This window comes from Mustela nivalis (genome assembly GCF_964662115.1).
Source record: "Mustela nivalis genome assembly, chromosome: 4".
Classification (NCBI taxonomy): domain Eukaryota; kingdom Metazoa; phylum Chordata; class Mammalia; order Carnivora; family Mustelidae; genus Mustela; species Mustela nivalis.
The window spans coordinates 210,850-236,053 of NC_139023.1; the positions used below are offsets into that span (position 1 = coordinate 210,850).

General features: G+C 43.0%; 1 protein-coding gene and 1 long non-coding RNA gene across 19 annotated transcripts in view; both read left to right on the forward strand.

Moving 5' to 3' along the window:
- Positions 1 to 11,902, forward strand: part of HELQ (helicase, POLQ like) — a 48,094-nt gene extending 36,192 nt beyond the window's left edge. For 12 of the 16 annotated variants that reach the window (XM_082726400.1, XM_082726404.1, XM_082726398.1 and 9 more), the window contains 4 exons: positions 693 to 866; positions 3,649 to 3,762; positions 4,687 to 4,821; positions 11,153 to 11,902. In XM_082726400.1, the coding sequence (XP_082582526.1) occupies positions 693 to 866; positions 3,649 to 3,762; positions 4,687 to 4,821; positions 11,153 to 11,260 (531 nt within the window). In that variant the 3' untranslated portion in view covers positions 11,261 to 11,902. Of the gene's footprint in view, positions 1 to 692; positions 939 to 3,648; positions 3,763 to 4,686; positions 4,822 to 11,152 lie in introns of all 16 variants that reach the window. The other 4 variants (XM_082726389.1, XM_082726402.1, XM_082726403.1 and 1 more) reach the window with 2 other exon arrangements.
- A 5,781-nt stretch (positions 11,903 to 17,683) lies between these two features.
- LOC309862508 lies at positions 17,684 to 24,159 on the forward strand. 3 transcript variants are annotated; one of them, XR_014310552.1, is made up of 4 exons: positions 17,684 to 17,845; positions 18,133 to 20,223; positions 21,737 to 22,031; positions 22,151 to 24,159. It is a non-coding gene; the product is annotated as an uncharacterized lncRNA (long non-coding RNA). The 3 variants fall into 3 exon arrangements; XR_014310554.1 differs by lacking the exons at positions 17,684 to 17,845; positions 18,133 to 20,223 and having other exon boundaries at positions 20,238 to 22,031; positions 22,151 to 22,318; positions 23,525 to 24,159; XR_014310553.1 differs by lacking the exons at positions 17,684 to 17,845; positions 18,133 to 20,223 and having other exon boundaries at positions 20,232 to 22,031.
- Positions 24,160 to 25,204: the final 1,045 nt, after the last annotated feature.

Consider the following 25,204-nt stretch of genomic DNA (forward strand, 5'->3'; position numbering starts at 1 on the left):
ATTAGCCCAAACCGAGTATCTTAAAACAGCAGAAATTTATTCTTTTGCAGTTCAGGAGGCCAAAAGTCCGAAATCGAGATGGCTTCCTCTGGAGGTTCTAAGGAAGAAAACATCTTGCTTCTCTCCTAGCTTTTGGTGGCTGCTGGCAATCTTTGGTGTCCTTGGTTTGTAAATGCATCCCTCCAGGGTTGCCACTGAACACTGCCATCTTCACTTTGCTTCCTATTTGTGTCCCTCTGTGTCCTCTCCTCTTAGAAGGACGCTAGCCACTGGATACAGAGCCCTAAGTGGGCAGTACACACGCAGGGGGATTTCATCTCAAGATCTTTAATTAATTACACCTGCAAAGATCCTATTTCTAAAATAATGTCACATTCACAGGTACCACGGGTTAGGAGGTAAACATATCTTTTTGTGGGGGCAGACACGATTCAACCCACTACAGCTTCCCCTGTAGAAGAAGTTTAAATTGGAAGTAATTTGGCATATTTTCTTTTTTTTAATAATTGGAAAAATGATCATCTGAATTAGTCTGAAGTACCTATGGTAAAAACTTGGGTTTTTTTCTGTGGAATCATTCTGTTCTGGCTTTTCTGTAGTAGAACTTCATTCAGATTGCCTGTTGTCCAATTTCAATATGATGTACATTTTTAGCAGGTCCAGGACATAAATTTACTTGCTTGTCTTTCTAGAAGGTGGACAAGGACATTGTCAACAGACTATACCTGTCTTTTATTCTTTATACCCTGCTCAAAGAGACCAACATCTGGAGTGTATCTGAAAAATTTAATATGCCTCGAGGCTATATACAAAGTCTTCTTGCCGGAGCTGCCTCATTCTCCTCTTGTGTGCTGCATTTCTGTGAGGTAATTCCACTGACTACATGACACATGCCTCATGCATCTTTCTGTTTTGACTGCTGCTAAACTCGTAAACCGGTTAGTCATTATTTCCTCACTGTTGACTTGTTCTAGTAATACTAAGCACTCAAACTATATTTAAAATATACTTGTTTCTTTCTGCTTATGAAAGTCCTATATACTAACTTACGGTAAAGATACAAAATTGGCAGAATCACCTAAAATATTTAGCGAACAAGTAGAAAGCACCTAGTTATGGGGCCCCTGGGTGGCTCAGTCAGTTAAGTGTCTGTCTGCCTTCAGCTCAGGTCGTGATCCCAGAATCCTGGGATCAAGCCCTGCATCTGGCTCCCTGCTCAGTGGAAAGTCTGCTTCTCTCCTGCCTCACTCGCAACCCGCTTGTGCTCATCTTCTCTCTCTCAAATAAGTAAATGAAATCCAAAAAAAAAACAAAACCTTTAAAAAAAAAAAAAAAGCGAGCACCTGGTTATCCCTACTCATAGAACCACCTCTAGTAGTGACAAGTCTTTGGAATCAATCTTAAAACCACAGTTCTCCATCGATACAGGTTCTGGGGGGTATCTCTCCCCTGTTGCTAACATGGGAAGTGTTTGACGAGTGCCTCACCAATGTCTAGCAGGCACCTGTCACTCCTGGGACCATGCTCTCGTGATCGCCACAGTATTTTGCCATTTTTGCTTCCAGTGTTTGGCAGCTGCTTTGGGTTTCTATGTCAAGTGTATAGTTTAATTAACTCAAGAAGAAAACTTTATTTTGGCCATTTGCATTTGGGATGCATTTGTTTAAGACTTTACTAATACCAGCTTTCAGAGTTTCTTTAAATAGCATAGCAAAGCTTACCAGACTTTCCACTAGGACAATTTTGGGGATGAATTGATAATATAAGCCTTTTTTGGCTGCATTTAAATTTCTTCTAATTGAATGGTGTAATAATCCTTCCATTTTTGTTTCTATACTCAATTTTTTAAAAACATTTTTCTCTCATGAATCTTATTTTTAAATTTGAAATCTTCATTTTCCCCATCTTAAATTTCCATATTCTGTGTACATATATGGCAGTCAATTCTGTCATATGTATTAATGAGTAAATAATCCAGAATACTTGACTTTGGGTTGAATGATAATTATTTTAGCAAATTCGCATTTCTAAATGTCTCCCACTTGTGCTAAGTTTTAAATATTAGCTTACATTCCCTAATCATGTGCTAGCTAAGCAGTAGACAAAATTTATAGGTAGTAAGAAGCTAGCCTTTATTTTTTTAAGTTTTCTGTGTTTGTGTTTCTTCATATTTAAAGGTACTTCCCCTAAAATTCTATCCCTTTGTTTTACTTAGGATTATAAGGACTTCAGCCTTATACAATTGTTCAAGTAAAAGAAACTATCAAATCTGAAAAACAACTATAAGTTAGTGGTTGATCCTAGACACAATCTGTCCAACAGCCTGTGCTCTCATGAGTGTATTTTCAGTATTTTAAAGGGTTTTTTCCTTTTTTTAAAATGTATTTATTTATTTTTATTTTTTTAAGATTTTATTTGACAGAGACAGAGATCACAAGCAGGCAGAGAGGGGGGGGAAGCAGGCTCCCTGCTGAGTAGAGAGCCTGATGCCAGGACCCTGAGATCATGACCTGAGCAGAAGGCAGAGGCTTAACCCCCTGGCTACCCAGGTGCCCCTGATTTTTCCTTTTTAAAAAGCTACATAAGTGGTATGAAATAGTACATCAGTAGTATTAGTTAAAATGCCTTCAACTATGAGTAACGGGAAAAACCCCACAGAGGTTTAAACAACAGCGAACCAAGATCGTCGCATGTAACCGGACAGCTGGAGCCAAGGCAGTTCAGGGTTGGCGGACTGGTCATTCTGGTCAAGGTCTTCTTCTCTTCACTCTGCCATCTCTAGTGCATTGGCTGCTCTCCTGGTGGTCACAAAGTAGCCGGCTAATGGCACTTCATGTGTCACGTGTGCTCACGGGGACACCCAGCCCTTAGAAAGTGACCTTTAGAAAACAACTACGACAGAAATTTTCAGACATTAAATAAGACAAAATAATACAGTAAATGCCCATTTACCACCACCTTTAACCATGATTGACCCACGTCTTCCAATATTTTTACTGTCTGAAATATTGCTTCCAGGATTTTTTTGTTTTGAATATTGCTACATCTTGCATTGGGATCCTTCCATACGTAATGTTTCGTCTTCGGGATGAACTCCCAGAGGTGGGGATTGTTTTCAGTTACTTGGGAAAGAGAAATTGCGCGTTCACTTGCTGGCGTTTTGATAAAAAATGAACAGAGCTCTTCTCAGTGGCTCGTTTTCCAACTTCCCATCTTATTCCTCATCGCAGAACCACTTGATCAAATCCCTCAGTCTATGCCCATGTTTCCTTATGATAATTTTGTGTGGAATTGTTACTCGTCTCTGGTTTTACCAAGTTTCAGAACTTAAATGAAGGAACACCCTCTCTGGGCCCCTACTATGCCAACCAAGCTTAGAAATGACTTACCAGGGGCGCCTGGGTGGCTCAGTGGGTTAAGCCGCTGCCTTCGGCTCAGGTCATGATCTCAGGGTCCTGGGATCGAGTCCTGCATCGGGCTCTCTGCTCAGCAGGGAGCCTGCTTCCCTCTCTCTCTCTGCCTGCCTCTCCAACTACTTGTGATTTCTCTCTGTCAAATAAATAAATAAAATCTTTAAAAAAAATAATAATAATAATAAAGAAATGATTTACCAGATCTAAATCCTATGTATTTCTTTGTATTTTGTAGGAACTTGAGGAGTTTTGGGTTTATAGAGCCCTATTGGTAGAACTTACCAAGAAGTTGACTTACTGTGTCAAGGCAGAGCTAATTCCTCTCATGGAAGTGACTGGTGTTTTAGAGGTTAGTGGCTTCCCAGTTTCCCAACTGAGATGATTTCAACTAAAAAAAAGTCAGGTTTGACTCTTTTGTGAAGTCTTATCACAAGGTAAATAACAACAACGGTCTTACTCCTCATTTATCATGAGAGGTTGGTTTGTGTGTGTGTGTGTGTGTCTGTTTCTTTATTCAATTGTTGTCATGGCCTCCCAGAAATCCCCTGTCAATCTGGAAGCAGATTGATGAGAAGAATCACATTTGTGGAAAAACACAACAGTAGGGATGAGAATGAGACTCCCCGAGTATATGGTCCTTAGTGTCTCTTCCTCCACTCCAGCGGAGCATTACCTCCTGTCGGTGTGCTTATCTCAGTGCTTATCTCAGGAAGGTGATTCGGGGGCAACAAGGCTTACTTCCATTTCCTAAGGGAGTGAGAACCAAGTATCCTCACCTGGTTTCTCAACTCTTTGTTTTTAGCCAACTGTTGATTTCAGCTTATTCTGTTTTGGGTTTATAGAGCCCTATTGGTAGAACTTACCAAGAAGTTGACTTACTGTGTCAAGGCAGAGCTCAGTCCTTCCGTCAGAAGCGTTCTTCTGCCTGGGGACAGGCACACACACACAGATGCATGCACACGCACGCACCCCAGCAGTCCCCTGAGTAGATTGTGAAAACATTTTAAGGATATTGCACTAGAACATCTCATTCCTGGTTGCAACACACATTGGCTAACTTAAGCTGCACAGAAAGCTGTCTTGCAGTCAGATTGGGACTACCCAAATACATATTTTAAAATTTCTCTGGATTCAGATGTGTTATCTCTGCATATTTATTATTACCGTAGTCTGTTTCTATCTCTTGCATGTGAAATTTTTCCTTTAATAAGACACTTGATTATTTTTTTCTAATCCCAAATTCTGACCCTGTTGATTTGTGTAATACCTTTAGGGTCGAGCAAAACAGTTATACAACGCAGGCTATAAAAGTCTGATTCACTTAGCTAATGCAAATCCTGAAGTGCTCATAAGGACAGTTGATCATTTATCAAGACGCCAGGCCAAGCAAATTGTTTCATCAGCAAAGGTAAGCAAACAGGGGCGCCTGGGTGGCTCAGTGTGTTAAGCCGCTGCCTTTGGCTCAGGTCATGATCCCAGGGTCCTGGGATCGAGCCCCACATCGGGCTCTCTGCTCAGTTGGGAGCCTGCTTCCCTCTCTCTCTCTGTCTCTCTGCCTGCCTCTCTGCTTATTTGTGATCTCTGTCTGTCAAATAAATAAATAAAATCTTTAAAAACAAAAAAAAAAAGTTAAGCAAACAAAACAGTTTTTACCCTTCATAATATTTTGTAGTGTTACCTCCTTATACTTTGGACATAAAAGCAAAAACATTTAACTATAGACACAAAAGCATGTACTTACAGTATATGGATAAAAGAGTGCATCTGTTATGCCACAAGGCTCATAAAACAGAAAAAGCACCTGCTAAGAATTAGGCTCAAAAGTCCCCTGAGGTACCGAGAAGCTGGAACTCCCAGAATCCGCTCCTCACGCTTTCCACAGAAGGCCCCTCCTCGGTATCCTGTCTGGTCTTCCCACCTATGCACACCTTCATTGACAAGGAGCTGACAACCTCAAAAATTAGGTAGTTCTACTTTTGGACACTCTCCATGTTCCAAAAAGCACCCCATTAGTGAGGCTAACTGTTGCCTTCTTACAATATCCACCATTACGCCGTAAGTTCTACCCCCAGAATTAGTCTGTTTTCTTTGTTCCTATGGTGGTTCTTTACATATTTGAAAACAGCTCTCTTTGTGTCTAAGCATTTCTCTTTTCTCACATTAAATAATGGAGCTTTAGGCAGTTACTGTCCTCCTCGTTGTCATTATCTAGACATGGGCCAGTTTGTCTTTTGGACCTGTCCCCGTCATAGTTGGGCTTTCTTACTTTTGGGGTATATCTGTTCGAGTCTAATTATTAGGAACAGAAAGCACACAGTAATTTGAAGAGGAAAGTTCAATATAAAGGATTAGTGACTAGTAACAAGGCTATTAGTTGACTTCTAAGGGGTAGACAGAACTTCAGCCGCCGTGAGACAGAGTAACAAGAAGAGCCTCCGCCCCAACCCACACCACCCGCTGCCGATGGGATTCACTGGAGAGAGGGTGTGGCCGTGGCTCTGGGATGGCAGATAGGGTGTCCAGGTACCAGACTAGCACTGCGGGAGCCAAAAGAAAAGGCACACCAAACCCGGGAAGAGAAGCCCCATCCTCCGGCAGTCCCTCCAGTGCCCACTACTGACGAAGCTGAACGTTGTCCCAGCTGGCAAAGGAGCCGGGTTTACAGGATCCACCTCTAGTGTCTTTCTCTACAAGACAACGGGGGATGGATTTGGAGTTGAGAGACGGGAAAATTGGTAACTAGTGCTCTCGCACAAGATGGTCAAGGTTCAGCTTGCTTTAGTCATGGAATCAGCCATTTTTCCAACGAGCTGTAGTTCTTTCTGGTGAAGATTGGTATTTTAGAAACCCAGGTTCCAGCGGCTAAGTATGCTCATAAGCAGAGAGAGAGATCATTGTTTCTAGGTTCTTTTAGTAGAGAGAGCCCATCTATGGAGAAATGTATATTTTTCTCTACTTACACGTGAATTGTTAAAGGCCATGAATTCGTTCAGTAACTCCGATTCTAATTTTTCCAGGTACATACTGCTGCATAACAAAGTTTTACACCACAGTTTAGCAGCTTAAAACAGCTATTTTATTGTGCTTGTGTTTTGTGGATTAGGAATTCTGGAAAGGTTTAGCTGCATGATTCTTACTTGGAGTTTCATGCAGTTACAGTCCGATTTTGACTGGGCCTATAGTCATCTGAATTGGACTGAACTGGATATCCAAGATGGTTCACTCACATGGCTGGTGGTTGAAAATGGCTGTTATTTGGGGCTTTCAACTGGAGCAGCTACATAGGGCCTTTCCATGGGGCTAGGGTTTCTTATGGCTTGGCAGCTCAGTTTCAAGGAAATGCCCAGAGAGTGGGCATTTTGAGAGATCAAGGCAGAAAAGGCAGGAAATCTTCTGAACTAACCTCAGAAGTTAAGTAGTATCACTTCTCCTGTGTCCTGTTGGTTACTAGAAGACCATTAAGATCAGCCCAGATCCAAAAGAAGAGGAATTAGACCCCGGCTCCACATGAGGGCTGGGCCAAATAATTTGTAGTCATCTGTAATGTCTGCTCTCTGGTCACAGATTATTTACATTCCTCCCACATGCAAAATATACTCATCCTTAAAATATTTATCCCTTTGTGGCATTAGACTCGGGCTCAAGATTCGGTGTTTCTTCTAAATCAAGTCTAGCTGCAGGTGATGCTTCTTGAGCACAATTTTACAGATATGCTCCTCTCACTGTGAGGAGCTGTGAACTAAAGAGACACACATACAATGGTGAACAGAGACAGAAGCACAGGATACTGCCATTCAAAGGAGGGGACGTGTGCCCCACCTAGAAGCAGTTCTGGTATCCAGCCAGGCACCTGTGGCTAGTTGCTTGGTTAGGACTTCTTTCTCCCTGGGAATGATGCTTCCTGGCTTTGAATCGCTCATCGGAATCATTCTTTCTTTCCCATAAGGAATGGCCCGTGTTTGCAGCTGGGGAGCTTTCTCAGTCTTTTCCCTGTCCATAGAAGTCCAAGGGCTCAAAGGTTCTCTGCCACTTTTTATTCAATCTGGTATAATTTCTTTTAAAATATTGTGTGTTTCTTATTTATCTGTAGCTTAGGTTTCTTTTCTTTCTTCTTCTTTTTTTTTCCGTATGTAAGCTCTGCTCAGTGTGGCCTGGAGCTCATGACCCCAAGATCAAGAGTTGCAGGTTCTACCCGCTGAGCAGCCAGCCACCCTAGCTTGGGTTTCTTATAGCATGGGCCTGGGATATGAGCGGGAACATTCAGGAGATCTTGGAATGGTCTCAGTCCAAGAAACTAATGCAGAAACTGCAGTTTCTTGTGACCACCCTTGAAAATCACACAGCATCATTTCCACTACACTCCATTGGTTACAAGTCAATCCAGGTTCAAGAGAAGAATCAAATCCCACCTTCCAGTGTAAACATCAAAGAATTTCCAGTCACCTTTAATCCACACTGATCCCACACTACAGGACTCATTGTAGTTCTACCCTTTCTCTTATTTTTACTTCCTTTCTCCAACAGTGAGACACCCAGTTCCTGTCTTCATCAGCATATTTGTCTGTTTTGCTCAATCCTAGAATGCACTGAAAATAATTTTCAGAATTGTTAAACCAGAATTGTTAAATTGTTTTTTTGCAAACTATTGCAAAAAAAAACTAATGAGTTCAGTATTGTATATGCTCTTTTTGTCTTTAGTCTGAGAATATATAACTGAAATAATGTATTCAAATGTCACTTTTTTTTTAAAAATCTGCTTCACTGTGGTTATGTAATTCATTGGAAGAGCAGTTAGATTCTGTTTGTATCCCATTTTAGTTCCCCCCCATCCTTGTGAATTTTTAGTATGTAAAACATGAATATATGTTCTGTATTTTAAATTGAAGTAGTTTTACTAGGATATCTTTATTTTATTTCTGGAAGTTTCCTTGGACTGTAGTTTTATTTTTGTAATTAATTGATTTATTTGAGAGAGAGAGAAAGAGCATAACACACTCACATACACGTGTGATTCGGGGGGTGCAGCAGGAGAGAATCTCAAGCAGACTCTCCACTGAGCATAGAACGAACCCAACCAGGGGCTCCATCCCTTGACCCATGAGATCCCTATCTGAGCGGAAGCCAAGAGTCAGGTGCTCAACTGACCAAGCCACCCAGGCGCCCCAGATTGTAGTTTTAATTATTAGTTCAGTATGATCCACTGTTTCATTTTTCTTTCTTAGCAGTGCTAGTGATATGTATGTTGGATCTTCTTTGCCCATCTTCCATTTCAATCTCTCTGACCCTTTTACCTTTTTTTGAAAGATTTATTTATTTATTTATTTGAGAGAGTAGGGCTGGGGGTTAAGAGGGAGAGGGAAAGAGAAACTTTAAGCAGACTCTGCGCTCAGCATAAAGCCCAAGGCAGGGCTCTATCTCAGGTTCCTGAAATTATGACCTGAACCAGATGCTTAACCAACTCTGCATTCCGGCGCCACTTTACTTTTTTCTTTATCTCATTTTCATCATCTTGTTTTTTTGTCCCACTCCTGTTCCTTCTCTCATGATCCTAATTAAGTTTTATTACAATCTACTCTTCTTTGATCACTTTGTTGGTTTTTATTTCTAATATGATTTTGCCTGTTTCTTCCACTTCTTACCTGAGCTTACTCTTCCTGTTCTGGGTCCATCTCTTCCTACTTTGGGACTTATTTAGATGTGTTTCCCCCCCGTATCTCCAAATAATATTTATTTATTTAATAATGTTTAATTATATATATATATTTTTTAAAGATTTTATTTACTTATTTGACAGACAGAGATTACAGGTAGGCAGAGAGGCAGGCAGAGAGAATGGAAGGGAAGCAGGTTCCCCACTGAGCAGGGAGCCTGATGCGGGGCTCGATCCCAGGACCCTGGGATCATGACTTGAGCCGAAGGCAGAGGCTTAACCCACTGAGCCACTCAGGTGCCCCTAATTATATTTTATATTAAATAGCTTATTTAATAATATTTAATTCAGTTTGGAATGTTGTATTACAGTTCTTCTGCTTCATAGTTTGCTTTCAGGAGAATAAATGTTCATGAGCTGAAGAGCTTTGATTCTCATTTTCTGTTTTATTTTATACGGTAATTCAGTATAATAAGAACTGGTGTGCCCCTGCACTTCTCAGACAGAGTCGGCCGTCTGGAGTGGCTGATGAGAATTCTGGTTTAAAAGTCTTTTCTATCCGTGTAGCAAAGGATAGTTTCATGGACAGCTTGGGGTGCGCGGGGAGTGCAAAGAAAAGTTCTTTGATTTTTTTTTTTTAATTCCTTTTGTCCTACTGTATCCTAAACTTCACCCTCGTATGCCCCCCACCGCCGCGCCGCGCAGCTTAAAGGGCTCCTCTCCTATTTTACTCATCTTCTCCCCCGAGGGGTTGCCTTTCCAAGACTGCCTTCCAGAGTCGCATGAGCTTTCAGTCCCTTCTTGTAGGCAGTGCTTCAATCTATCAAGTCTTTTCTCAGTGTTTTCATACTTGGGGTAGCCTTTCTCTCTCTGGAGGTGATTATATTGAATCTAAAACTTTCTGTTCCCCTCTTCTCCTTCCCATGTATTTTTTTTCTCAATCTCACCATCTCTGCAATCCCTTGGACTAGAAGCTTGAGAAAAGGTCCTGCTGCAATTTGGCAGGTATTTTTACCATAATACAAAGATGATGGTGTTCTCTGTAGTCTAGCAGTGCTGACACATGGCTTCTGTGCAGTGTACTTGTCGCTCTTCCTGAGCTGTATAATTTTTAAAGGGTGCATTGGGAGATGAGTTTACATGGTCACCATTACCTCAGCTACTGGAAAGCTTGCCTCATTGCCTTTTAATTTCTTCTGTCTATAATGCTATGCAATGCTGTGCTTTATGTCAAATGAGTAGAGTGTGTTTTCCACTTTCGTTTTGTGTCCTATGATTTTTTTTTCCTCCATGTGATTTTGCTGAACTTTTTGTTATAAAACTTCTGTAACAGAAGTAATGCAAATTCTGCCCCCCAGTATACCCAGCACCTAGCTGCAGCAAACACCAAAACTGTATGTCTGTTTTTTTGTTTTTAAAGTTTATTTTTTTAATAATCCTTACACCCACTGTGGGGATCGAACTCACAACCCCAAGACCGAGAGACTAAAACCGGAAAAAGGGGTGCCAGTCAGGCACCCCTTTTTCCAGTTTTTAAAAGAAAGGGAAGACCATTACTCAACAAATATTCATTGACATCTACCATGTGCCACATTCAGAAATACTTTCTTGACTCATTATGTTTCTTTTGAAATTAGCCATGTTAATTTTAGGAGCTTGAACAAAATTTTTCTTTGAAACACTGATAGAGATTTTTAAAAGATAGCATACTAAACTTTGAGGAATAATAAAAAGCATATATAAAGGATAACATTTTCAAGAGCTAATTAAATTTTTGCAAAACTGCCTTAAATTTTACAGATTGTAAATTAATTTTTAAGTAGCTGAGTCTTCAATAAAACAGATCTTTGAGAGTAATAAAGCTCCTTTATTTTTGGTATACCAAGTGCCCTGATCAGTTAAAATGGCTTTAGGTAGATGCTTCAGTTTCATTTACTATAATCACTTATGCTTAAGTGGCTATTTTTCATTCTCATTATTGGTCTCAGTGTCTGGATCGCTGATGTGTAAGGGTTCAGACGGTGGTAAAGATGGCCGCGGCTCCTGACAATGCATATTCTGGCCTCATGTCTTGATGTTTTTATTGTAGATGCTGTTGCACGAGAAAGCAGAGGCTTTACAAGAGGAAGTGGAAGAGTTATTGAGGCCGCCTTCTGATTTCCCCAGTGTTGAGGCCTCTTCCACTGAAAAGGCATGAAGCTGTCTGATGAGCATTTTCAAATAGTAATGATTTATTGTGCATATTTTTACTGAAGATTCCTTATAATTTATCAATGAAAAAAATACATCTTAATTATACATGAAGAACTGTGGATGATGTTTGAATATACTCTTCACCTGCCCATTAATAATCCATCTTCTTTGACACTTGGACATGATTTCTCTGCTCTCATGTCTAGTGTCTAGCACCACAATGAAATCCAACTACTTCCACTTATCTCCAGCCTCATTTGCAGCCAGACCTTGTATTATTCTCTTACACATTTTTTCATCAAACTAGACGAAATTGAAATTGAAATCCCAGAAATACCCCCAGAAGGGATTTCCAGACCCTTCATTTCCTAATTGTTTTTTTGTTTGGGGTTTTTTTTTGCTACCCCCAGTGCATGAAAAGTTATCTTTAAGATGTACTGTGTGGGTGCGCATGGGTGGTCTAGCTGATTGGTCATCCACCTCTTGGTTTTGGCTCAGGTCATAAGCCTAAGCCCCACATCAGCCTCCATATTCACTGTGGAATCTGCTTGAGATTCTCTCTTCTCCCTCTGCCCTTTCCCCTACTTGTACACACACACTCTCTCTCTCGAGTAAATAAATAAAAAAATCCTATTTTAAAAATGTACCATGTGCTTCAGGTGTCAGCTACAAACTCTAAAGTACGGTCTCCTCTATGAAACTGTCCAAGTGTGTGCTCTTCCCCACCCCATACGTGGGCTCTTCCCTCCTGTGAGTATTCTGGGCCCTTCATTAGGCCCATGTCTTTCTTCATAGCACTAGTTTGAAATCCCCTGGAGGGCCGAGACCTTTTTTGTCATCTTTGGGTGCCACGCAACACTTAGCCCAGTCTATCACACAAAGTAGGGACCTGTGCAAAGAAGTACCCAAATCAGCAATTTGAAGATTCTCTTTAAACACAACTTAAATATTGCCTCTCCCCTTCCCTTTTTAGATTATAGCTCAAATGTCGATTATAGGAAAAGTAATAACTAGCAGTGTTTTTGAGGGCTGGACTGGCTTAAAGATTTACTCACCTGTCTGAGACACCCCCTAGAAACATGGAAAGAGATCGACAGTCTCAGTTCTTTGTGCCTTAACATTTTAGACGAGACTATCATAACCGTCATTTCCCTGGTAATTTCTATGTGCCAGGGACTGTTGTAAGTCTTTCATGTGTCTGATTTAATCCTTGTGACGACATGTAAGGCCCATAATATTATTACTTCCATTTTACAGATGAGTAAACTGAAACACAGAGAAATTAAAATAACTTTCCCAAAGTTACGTACAAGTTAGTTGCTCAGCAGGAATTCAGACCAAGGCTCTCCCAACTAAAGTGTGTGGAGTTAAGGTTCATCCAGTCTTAGTAGAACCCGCCCATTTTATCCTCTCCTCAGTGTCCCTTGATCCTAGCCCTAGCGCCACATCTCATTCATTGACACTCCGCCCTTTGTACGAGTCAGAGCATGGCATCCAATGTCTCAGTAAGACCTTGGGTTTCCCTGCACATATTCCACTTGTTACAGCTAAAAAAGTTGTGAAAGAGCCACGGCTAGCCTGCTGGCTGCTCGGGCCCAGCCACTGAGGTGTGCTCACAGTGGCTCATAGTTCAGTCTTCGTTTTTTTAAATCTAGAAACCCCAGTTTCACGAGGCCGCCCAAGTAAGCAAGCCTAAAGATGACTGCTAATTTTTGCTAGCCTATTTATAAGAAACTGAGTAGTAACCTTGATTTATTTCTATTTATTTGTTTTTAATTGAAGTATAGTTGACCAACTTAATTTAAGATTAGAGATGGCAAGATTGGGGGGAGAGGGAGCTACCTTTACAGAAACCAAAATCGCTCCATCAGCAGTCCAGGACGATCACCCCCTGCCCTCCATCAAGGCTTCTCTAGGTCAGTTCCACTAAAAGGCTATGTGAAGTGTAATGACGCAGTAGGTTAGCCCCAGATTTTAAAATGTAAAGAAGTATGAACGTTCCAGCTCTACTGAAGAAGGGAAAAAGGTCAATGGGAACAGGGTGAGAATAAAAATAGACTCACATACCCTTAAGAACTTAATATATAAGAAATGTTTTTCCAGTATATGTGACAGAAATCCACATATATCTAGTTTCCACGAAAAGCAATGTTTAGTGACCACATTCTCAAGCCACAGCAGGGATAGAACTGGCCTGAGAATGAGGAGGACCAGAGACTCAGCACCATGGGGGACTTGCCACCTCCCCTCAGGCAACTCTGCACTAAACAGCTTCAAGACCCAAGCAGAAAGAGCTCTGCATCCCATCATGACAAGGGAAACACCAAGGAAATGTAAGCATTGCCATACTTGGTTTTCTTGGACAATTTCTCATCATAATTACATTGATAAGTATATATTTTCTTTTGTAACTCTTAACAGTAATAAGGATGACAAGAAACTATCATTTATTGAGGGTTTTGTCACATGCCAGGACTACTAAACATTTGCCCATGTATTATCTAGATAATTCCTCTGAGGTATATGTTATTTTTTTACTCTAAATGTTACAAAAAAGTGTGCCTTGCCCTGGGTCACCCCACTAAGTAACAAGAGCCTGCATCATGCTGGTAACTGTTTTTTTTTTAATCATTATTGTGTTTGTTTACATTATGAGCTTCCCTGCACATGTTTGGGAAGGAGTTGATTGAGATGGCAGACTTAACTGGGGATGGAGAGATTATCCTGAATTATCTAGTGGCCCCACCTAATCACAAAAGTCCTTATAAAGGAAAGAAGTTCAGGAGAAACAGTGTCAGATGATGTGATGTAAGAGACGCAAGGAACCATTACTGGCTTTGAGGGTGGACGGGGGCCTCAAGCCAAGGAATGCAGGCAGCCTCTACAAGCTGGAAAGAGCAGAGAACAGATTGTCTCCTACAGCCTCAGGAAAGATCTCAGCTCTGCTGATACCCATTAGCCTCCTGAGACCCTCTTGAGACTTCTGACCTTCAGAATTGTAAAATAGTAGAATTGTGTTGTTTTAAGCCAGGGATTTGTTGGTGATTTGTTATAGCTGCCATAGGGAACTAATATATCTGAAAATAGCATAGGACACAATTAGAAAACCCCATTCTAGAGGGCCCCTGGTGGATCACAACATATGAACATTCTAAGTTAAATGTATTTTGCCCATTGAAAGGACGGTTTTATATTCCTGAAAATTGTAGAAATCAACTGCAACAAATGCCTGCCACTTCTTGAAAGATTTTTTTATTTTAGAGACAGGGAGAGTGGTGGTGAGGGCCAGAGGGAGAGGGAGAGAGTCCCAAGCAAACTCCATGCTGAGCACAGACCCTGACCCAGGGATCTATCCCACAACCCTGAGACCATGACCAGAGCCGGAAAGAACCAAGAGTCGCATGCTCAACCAACCACGTGCCCTGCCTACCATTTTTATTAACTGCACTTTTCTCCAGTGAAAAGTTTTTTTTTTGTTTGTTTGTTTTGTTTTGTTTTGTTTTTTTACTTATCCTGTTAACAACAGCTTAAGTAAAACATAGAAGTCCTACCTCTGGTTGATTAAAACAAAAGAACAACAACAACAACAACAAAAAAAAATCCAATTACCACAGACACTAGAAGTTTGAATCCCTAACTCTGAGAAGTTTTACAAGCCATCTAGTCTATTTAATTTTCCCACACCTTTTTTTTTCTCTCTTAAATGGGCATAGAGTGTGTTACAATAATGAAGAGGTCTGTGTAAAACTATGAAAATGTGGGCCAACAACAAGGGATAAAGAACTAGTTGTTAAAATGCTGTATGCTAAATGATTTTTTTCCTTGGATAAAATATAATATTGTCTGATCACACACAAAATTAGAGAAGACGCACAGGAAGTAACCTGACTCCTCTGTATAAAGTGCAGGAACACCGCTTTGATTCTGAATAAATGTGTAAGCACTTAGAGAATCATGATAACATCCCATTGCCCATCCTAGAAATGGTGAGGGAATTCAACATCATTTTGTTGAAATTTCCCAAAGCTGTTTGAAAGCTCCATGAAAATAGCTAAATGCATTTTACTGAAGGTTTTGGATATATTTAGCCTGATGCTTTATACTGATGGAAAACAAATTTGGGATATTTGGTTCTTGTTTCCTGCCTAGTTAACATGAACATGAGCCACTGATGAAACAGATGAAATGGTACAAAAGGGCTTATCAACACTAGAAAGAGAGAAGTGGGAGGTGGAGTTTTGAGAAAGACCTGGTAGAAGAGGTCTGTGTGAACTAGCTGCTAACAGGGCAGAGGAATTGGGAATGTCTGAAATAGAAAGGGAGAAGGACATCTGGGAAGGGCAGACATGAAGATAGTCTTCTAGTTGAAGTTAACAAAGTGAAGACTATATCCCACACCATCTGGACATTTGAGCTCTTAAAACAGTAATGAGAACCCAAAACAGCAGCAACAAACAAACAAAGCAGCAAATGGTGACTACCCTCTACTTTCTAATCTGGTTTCCCTCAGGATCATTGAGAGGCACTGATGACACCTGCCTGAGGTGTGCACATTGTGGCCATACGGACAGAGCCATGTGGAGATCAAGTTCATAACCTCAGCCCTGTGAACATGGTGATCTGTCTAAACTAAACTAAACTAAACTAAACTAATCCAGACACTGGTTAAAGGGGCAAGGATAGACTTTATTCAGTAAGAACTACTGCAGTGGGGAAGACGGTCCAGTGTGAACAGAGCTCAACTTCTATCCATGCAGAGGGGTGGGTGTTTTAAAGCCAGAATGAAGGAGTAAGGAGGGGAACAAGTGGGAGTCCCAGCAGACTGGGTTTAATCATCGGTGCTTATCTGGAGGAGAAGCAGACTTCTAGTATCTTTGCTACAGGAGGTAGTGGTGCGAGTTAGAGCAAGCTGCCCATTGCCTAGGTCCGGGAGCCGGAGGTACCCTGCACATCTTCATTTCAACAAGGGACTCCAGGTCCTTGAGAAGGCAGTGCTGGGTAGTAGAAGGCTGCATATTTTTCCCATAACATGTTGACTATATCATGCCAGTCCTTTCTGGCCTGCCAGGCCCCTGTGGACAGGTCTGCTGCAGGACTTATGTGTCTAACTTGTAGGTTAAGGACCTCTTGTCCTGAGGTGCTTTCAGGATTTTCTCTTTATCTTTGAAACTTGTGAGTTCACTATTATATATTGAGGTGTTGACCTATTCTTGATTTTGAGGCAGTATTATGCTAAGCAAAACGAGTCAGTCAGAGAAAGACAAATACCATATGATTTCACTCTTACGTGGAATTTAAGAAACAAAACAGATGACACAGGGGAAAGGAAGGAAAAAGAAAATAAGATGAAAACAGAGAGGGAGGCACACTGTAAGAGACTCTTAACTCTAGGAAACAAACTGAGGGGTGTTAGAGGGGAGGTGGTTGGGGGGAAGGGATAACTGGGGAGTAAGGAGGGCACGTGATGTAATGGGCACTGGGTGTTGTACGCAACCAATGACTCACTAAATTCTACCCCTGAAACTAATAATACCGTATATGTAAACTCGACTGAATAAAAACAAAAAACAAAAATCTGGGGTGATGAGACGGACAACTGCAAGGTTCCTGAAGTAGCTGTGGAAGGCTTTGGGTGAGCCATTTCTGGGGCCTCATTATTACCAGGTTTTAGCTGGAACAAATAGTACTTCCATGGGCAACTTTCTCAGACAGATACTTTAGAGAGATTTGGGGCCATCCTAGGGGTGCAACCTTGAGCAATTAGAAATCATGTTAGTGTTTGCTCAGGGCTTTTAGCAAGGCCTTCTGGGGCTACAGAATGGATGAAATCATTCATGCTGAGAGTCTGCAGATTTTATAGTTCCAAGATGAGGCCTGGTCCAAAAGAATGCGCTGAGGAGACTATCTAAAGTGTGGTTTAAAAAAAAAAAAATTTAGTCAAAGAAAGGACCTTCTTCACTCTTTAGTTTTGTTCAAAACACATCACGTTGCGGACTTAAAAAACTCCATCACCAGGACTGATATCTGTTTTCCTTCTATCTGTATTACACAACCTTAGTTCTTGGTTCTTATTCTCAGCATGATCACAAGGGTGTAGGAAGAGGGGTTTGTGTAAGTAATCCCAACTCTTCACATAGCTTTTAAGTTCATCTTTCAAGACTCCTGTAGCAGGAAGAAGGTGAAATGACCTTGAACAGCTTCCTCTACCCCTCACTTGGGCCCGACCAGGTGCAGTTCAGAATAACCTCAAAGGGACTTGAACTTTTATAGGCAACAGGCTACTTTATTCTTTCCAGCCAGCACAGACATACTAAATCAAAATTAAATGTTAATGAAGGTGTCTGTGCCACTCTGCTGGGGAAACTAAAATGCAGAGAAACGAGCCTCTCACAGCTGTCGGTAACAGCTGACTTCCCCTGTGCCCCAGCTTCCTAGAGTTATGCCAGATGCCACCATCACTAATGACCCTGCTCCCAGAAAGACTCACCTGTGCCAAGATGTTGGGCTGGAGGAACATGTGTTCTTGCAGAAGCTGAAAGTCCTTGAGAGAAGCACAGAGAACATGAGTCCACATCCCCACAGAGAAAAGGTAAGAATGCTGTGATGCCTCCCTAACTAGGAGAAGAACAAGAGGCACAAGCTTGGCAGCTGCTGCATCTGTCCTATTACTGAGGACAGTGCGTACTTCGTTACCTTTTCCTGCCAAATGAGCAGATTCTAGCAGATGCTGCGAAACCTCTTTCTTGTCAGTTTGGCAATGAGAAGGAGTCTTTCCCACTATTTATTCCAAATGTGTAACTAGGATGTTGTTATTTATTTATTTATTTATTTGGATGTTTCTGATTTATAGCAGCTTGTGATTTCATTCATAAATAGTGGCTGATTGGATTCCTACGTCTGATACAAGCCACTAAGCAGGCTAAGACCAAAGAATCCCAGACTTCTGCTCTTCCGTCATGAACTTCAGTGATCTCTGGAGAAAGACAAGGTTGACTCTCACCCTCAAAACAGGTGCCCTGGCTGGTCTCTGCTAGAATTCCGGTCAGTTGTTCCCTAGGTGCAATGGCTTATTCCGTATCTCTGGGAAGACTAGTCACATCTACATTGTGAATTAAGAGGTTTCCCAGTGTTACTCGGGTGTTTTATTTGGACAGTTTGCTGCTGCTTATAAACCTACATAAATTGGAAGTTTTCATGTATAGGACTGCTGGGGGCATGGTGGAGGTCTCTCAGATGCAAAGCTCTGAGGGCTATTTAGGCAGTACCACTAAGGTAGCAATTTGAGTAGACCCAGAAGTGAACCCCTGGGCTTGCTGTCTGGGCATGTTTCCTTCACAACGGAGGACTGGAGGAGAGGCAAACGGTAAAACTAGATCACAGCTGACCACAGAAAAAGAGATGGGTCAGTCGTTTGCTGAAAGAACCATTCCTTGCTTCCTTTTTCTCCGAATTTCAGGGCCTGGAGGCTGAACACTTCTGTTTCCCAGGCTCTCTTCCCTAACCGGCCCTCAGTTGGGTTAAACCTGTGGGGACCCTCGGGAAGGAAGAAGTTTTCCTCAACCATCCAGGGTTCTGGGCTGGGTCTGAAAATTAAGCCAACAGGGACAGAATAACAGGAGAAAAGCACACCGATTTATTTAATATAGGTTTTACATCATGCCCAAAGAAACAGTTAAATCTCAGTATTTTTATTTTCAGTTGAATGAGGAGTGGGCAGTTGTGTAGAAATAGAACAGGTGAGAGACTATGCGGTAAGCCTAGTGTAGGAAGCTTGATAAGACCTGTTTGTTCAGATGCTTCTCCATGTCCCTTTGTCTTTGGAGATAAGGATATTCCTTTCCTGGGGTGCAGGGAAAACACTTCTCACGTGGGGGTTTTATTACCTATTTTGGAAGAAGGGCAGAAGGAAGGTCACTGTGACCTTCCAACTTCTATTTTCTGAAACTCCTTCAGCTTAAAATATTCAGCATGCTACGGTGCCGTATTTGGGGATCGCGTGTCCTGAACCCCCTGAGGATCCACCCAGATCATGAAGATTATCTTAACTTGAAGATACTGGATTCAACAGAAACAGCAAGAAGCTCTCTTAGAACTTCCCTTTCCTGACTCAAAGGAGAAAATTCTGAGAAATTTAATTTCCATAAGTTCCCTCTGGGGGTGGGTTTGTTCCCAGGACAGAGACCAAGAGTAACCCACCTACCATATTTCCCCTCCCTGGGGCGATGTTGTAGTGGAAAGCTGACCTGCACCTGTACAGACAGACATCACCACACACTTTCTTATCTCCTATTTGTTCTCCTAAAACCCATCCATCTTTCTTAGAGAAACTGTTCGTTCTCCCAATAGAAGACTTTTCTCCAGCTTCTCTTTCCCTTACTAATTTAGGCATATAAATTGCCAAATTCTTATCTCCCCTCAGAGTTATGCATCACAGTGTTCTGGTTTGTAAAACTGATGGTCCACACAAACTAACTCTGCCTTTTCTCTTGTTAATCTGCCTTTTGTCGGTTAAATTCGTAGGCCCCCCCTTAGTGAACCTGAGAGGGTAGAAGAAAGTTTTTCTTCTCCAGTTTCTCCCATGAGAGACACTGGTAGGGAATTGGGCAGCCTGTCTGACCATGGCTCCCCTGAGATTCCAGCTTCTGGCTGGCAGCCCCTCCTCCGCCCCAGCTCCTCTGGGAGCATCCAGTGTGGGTGGTTCTGTCAGAGGGCAAGGACTCCTGTCCCATTCAAGGACTCCTGACCATGAATGGGGACCAAACTAAGAGTCAAAGAGACCTGAAACATATTAACAGGAGAAAAATCACATTTAATAACATATCTACGGAGAATCCACATAGACATGGAAATCCCGAAGACAGTCAAAAGGAAACATATATGTCATTCTGAACTAAGCAGAAGGGAGCAGGAGTCTGCGTCTTCAAAGAGGAGGAATGCAATCTTCTGGGAAAATGGAAAATGTCAATGGTAAGCAAATGTTTGCCGAACCACTCAGAAACAACAAACAGGACACAGAGGACTTGGGTCAAACAGGCCTTGCTAGGTTCTCCCTGTCTACCGTGTGTAGTTCGGAGTGTAGGTAGGTGATTGTCTACGGTGATAGTTCTCTACCTGGAGCAGGTCCTCTATCTAAATTCTTTGTAAGCAGTTGTGGGGGAAGGTAAAGAGCTTTTCCTGAATCGGCTGGCTCTCGATCGTTTTAACTAAAAACAAGCTTTATGCTCAAGTGGCCCGCCTTGAGGTGGCCTGCCCTTGGCCTCTATGGTTCCTGCAGATGGTGGTGGCTCTGGCTCCTGGCCTCCCAATACCCTCTTCTCCCTAACGGCAGCTTTCTGCTCTTGCTAATATACGCTTGCTTCTCCCTCTTCCCTCCCCTGTCCTTTCTTTGACTCTTCAACTCTTCCAACACTTTGTAAGCAGTTGCCTGAATCATATTCCGTCAACTGAATTGTCTAGGATGGGCTCTGGTTTCCAAACTGCACCTTCTCTAATAAACAGACAGCCACGGCGTGGTCCTGCTCAGCACCATCAGGGCCTCCAACGCCTGCCATGCTTAGACTCTGCAGGAACAGGGAACCTGTTGGTGTTTTGAAGACAGCAGGAACTCAGGAAGCATGGACTGGCCGGTAAAGAGAGGGACAATCGAGCTGTTTAGCCCGGGCACGTGTCCCCAGCTATGACAAAGGAAAGATGGAGTCCAGACAGTTGAGGGGAAACAAACGCCCCCAGCTCCCAGAATCTGAACGCTGCTAAAACTCTCCCTAATCTTATTCAGACACCGGGATATCAGTTTAAGACACGTGCAGATCACGGAGTTTGGTACCTGTTGAAGTTCCTTTGTGTAACCCACACTTCCGAGGGTCTGGTGTGTGCTGCAGAGGATATAAAGATGAATGTGGGGACGCTGTGGTGACTCAGTTGGTTAAGTGACTGACTGTCTTTGGCTCAGCTCCTGATCCTGGGGTCCTGGGATCCAGCCCTACTTCCGGCTCGGTGGGGAGTCTGCTTCTCCCTCTCCCTCTGCCTGCCACTCCCCCTGCTTTTGCTCTCTCTCCATCTCTCTCTGTCAAATAAATAAATAAAATTAAAAAAAAAAAAAGAGAGAGAGATGAATCTGACAGGATCTGGACCTTAAGAAACATGTAGCTTAGTGCCAGAGAAGGCTTTCTGATAAATAACCCACAGCAAACGTGATGAGGAGAGGAGCTTCAGAAGGAAGGTAGAGCCCAGTCTGGGGGAGATTAGAAGGGGATGTTAAGGGGCGCCTGGGTGGCTCAGTGAGTTAGGAGTCTGCCTTCAGCTCAGGTCATGATCCTGGGGTCCTGGGATCGAGCCCCGTGTCAGGCCCCTGCTCAGCCTGCTTCTCCCCCCCTCAATTCACACTCTTTCTAATAAATCAATAAAATCCTAAAAAGAAAAGAAAGAAAAAGAAGAAGAGGGGGTGCCTGGGTGGCTCAGTGGGTTAAGTATCCTCCTCCAGCTCGGGTCATGATCTTGGGTGCCTGGGATCCAGTCTTATGTCGGGCTCAACTACTCCACAGTGACCCTGCTTCTCCCTTTCCGTCGGGCTGCTGGTCCCCACTTCCTGCGTCGTAAGGACTGAGAAAGACGACTAAGGTATTGTCGGGTGGAACACAGGGAGGTGTGGGCGGCTGCTGCTGGTGCAAACAGGGGTGTCCTCCGCAGGGGCCTGGCCGTGGATTCCTCTGGAATAGCCATGCTCAGACGGCACACAACCAGACGCTACACAGAGCGCCTGAGACGGTGTGGCTCAGGTAGAGAGAGCTGAAGACATGTTGGAATCCCCGCCCCGGTGAGGCTCAACTACCTGGTGGGGCTGTAGTTTTGTTGTCATATTTGCTGTTTTTAAGATTTCTATTTATATACTTGACAGAGAGAAAGAGAGCATAACCAGGGTGAACAGAAGGCAGGGGGAGAAGCAGGCTCCCCGCTGAGCTGGGAGCCCAACGTGAGGCTCCATCCCAGGATCCTGGCATCATGACCTAAGCCCAAGGCAAGAGGCTTAATCCACTGAGCACCGCAGGCACCCCTGCTTTGTGGGGTTGGTAGGGGGAGAGGTCATTTGTTCTTTTGTTTCTAGAGAGAGAGTGTGTGTGCCTGCACCACACAGGGTGCGGGGTGGGAGACAGGGGCAGGGGGAGAGGGAGAGAGAGAACGTTAAGCAGACTCCCCGCTGGGTGCTGAGCCCACAGGGGGCTTGATCTCACCACCCCGAGATCATGACCTGAGCCAAAACCAAGAGTAGGATGCTTTACCGCCTGAGCCACACAGGCACCCCAAGAGCTGTGTGTCTAGATCATTTGTCGAAGCCAGTGGTTTTCAACGGAGGGCGATCCCCACCCTCACTCCCTGCGGACGTTTGATTATGACTGAAGACATTTTGCGGCCACAGTGTTACAAGGTTACGGCACTCTTGTCTTACGGAGTCAAAGAATGAATCTCGAGGACACACAAGGGTGAAGCGAAGTGAAAGTTTACTAAGTGACGGTGAGAACAGAAAGGAAAGAAGACAGCTTTCTAGAGGGAGAGGGGTCCCGGGTGGTTGCCGCTGAAGGCTGTGAGTGGCATCTTTTATTGAGCACTGACCAGGGAACTTCAATCTCCTTGACCCCTCCACCACTGAGAGCACCATGTTCATTTATCTTTGACGTTGGGTAAGTTCCAGTGGCCCAGCTCGAAGTGTCACGGTGGTGTCTCCTCTCCGACATGGAAGACAAACGCGGCAGTCTTCTTAGTCTCATTGTGTTCTCTTATCTCTGGTTTTGTACATCTCAGCATCTCTCCACCTGTGGGATTTCCGTGAGCCTGGTCACGTAGCCCCTGCACGAGCCTAGCCTAGCCTCCTATCTCTCCCTGCCTATACCTTAACCCTTTCCTTACTCAACAGATTGGGAGGGGCTTATTCTACTGGCATCTAGTGGGTAAAGAGGCCAGGAGTGGAACTTAACGCCCTACAATGCACAGGACTGTCCCAACCACACAGAATCATCTGGCCCCAAAATGTTAACAGTGCCGTAGCTAAAAAATCCTCAGTCTAGGCATTCAGGAAAAATATGCTTCTGCTGCTTTGCCAAAAAGGAAAAACTGCGTAGTTGACATTTGCTGAATTGCTTTGGCCTCCTGGTTCTCTGACGCTCACACAGTAAGTGAATTGAGAAGTCACCCACGGTGTGTGTAAGGGCAGAGAAGGGTTTAATTCTGCCTTTCGGAAACAAGGGAAGAGACCTTCCTTTCCCTTTTCTTTCAGAATTTCTTTCTCTGTTTTATCAAGCAAAAGATGTAAATATTTTTAATGGCTAAATAAGCCTGTTGCCAGTCTCACAACTCAGGAATGTTTCTCTGGAGGACCTCGAACCAGGAGCCATCTCTCTGAAACGTAATCATCAGGGAAGATCGCGCCCTACCTCCCAGTTCTCTGGGACAGGACGGACCTAACTTCAACTACCATCTGACTTCAAATTGCAAAACCCACCGAATGTCAGGGGTGCAGCCACTGAGCTGCGAGAGAGGAAGCCTCCCTTCTGTCTTTGCTGTTGTTAGCAGATGGCCCGAGATGCATATCATGTTCTGGCCTAATGCTTCTTCAGTAAAAAGATGATTTTCTTTCTCTTCTTTGTAGACAGGTTTTCTGAGTTACAAACACATTTCATTTTTAATTATAATTTCCCAATGAATGCCAGTTTATTAGAATAGTTAAGAAGCAAAATCTGTCCGAAACGCGGACGCACATTTCTTGCCTTTTCCTAATAAGGCTGTTTGACACCCATTAATTCTTATTTACTTTTTATCTCAAGCCAGTTCAAGGTTAAGCACTCTGTTGTTTAAATGTCCTTATAACCTGTCCTTAACCACATGATAATAAACATTAGTATTGTTTTCAAATAAGTTGTATGTGATCTTAAAATCACCTCTGTTTAAAAAGCATGTTTCACTATTTCATAATTCCTTTCCAAGAAATAATTCTACCCATTTATTTTTTTTTTTAATTTTCCTTTCCTTTGTGAATAGGAGCTTTGCTTGATAAAAATAGCTCCCAGGACTGGGCTCTAGTAAGAAGTAGTGACCAGACCAGACATTTTTGGCAAATGAAGTAAAATGAGCTGTGGTTTCCAGTTTGGGGGGCAAATATTGAAACCCCAAGATAAAAAATAAAATTTAATTGAGTAAATTTTAAAGATCTTGTTGGATTTATTCAACAATTCATGGATCAGAATCCCATCTAGCAGATAGAAAGGAGCTCCAAAGAGCTGTACAAAACGAAAGACCTTTTTAGGCAGAAGGGGGCAGGACAAGGAAATTACCAGCAAAGAGTGGATTTTTGACAGCAAGGTCACCTTCGTTTTGGGGGCTAGCAAGGATCTGGGAGGCAGATTACCTCTGTAGAGCTCACCAGGTGACTCCAGTCTGACTGGTCTCAGACTCCATTCCAGAGAGAGGCTGAGACACTATGATGGACGCAGGAAGGGTGAGCATTCCCCAGATGATGGGTGACGTCATCAAAAAGATGTGGCCTCCAACAGCTGGACACTCAAGGCTCCCTACCCACTCCCCTGTCCTTGGAATGTGGGTTTCACTTGCCTTTTCCCGCTCCTAGAGGCTGCTCCAAGGACATAGCCTGGAGGTAGTGAGGTGATGTTGAGAACTCCTGCACAGTATGCTTGACCGAGTCCACTGAGGGCCTCTTTATAAGCTCCTGAGATGTGGAGATCCGTTCATCTCACTGCCTTTCAGGACAAGCTCCCTACGTAGTAAGTTCCCGTTGCTAATATTAAATCTCCCCCTGCCAACCTGGTATGGCCTGGCTTTTCCTTTGGTCTCTTCCTGCCCAGTGAGTACAGGGGCTGGTTTTGGATAACACTGGGAAAGCTCTCACGAGGGTTGTGAGTTAGAAAAAGAAAGATGAGACAGAGCTTTTGTGAAACAAGAG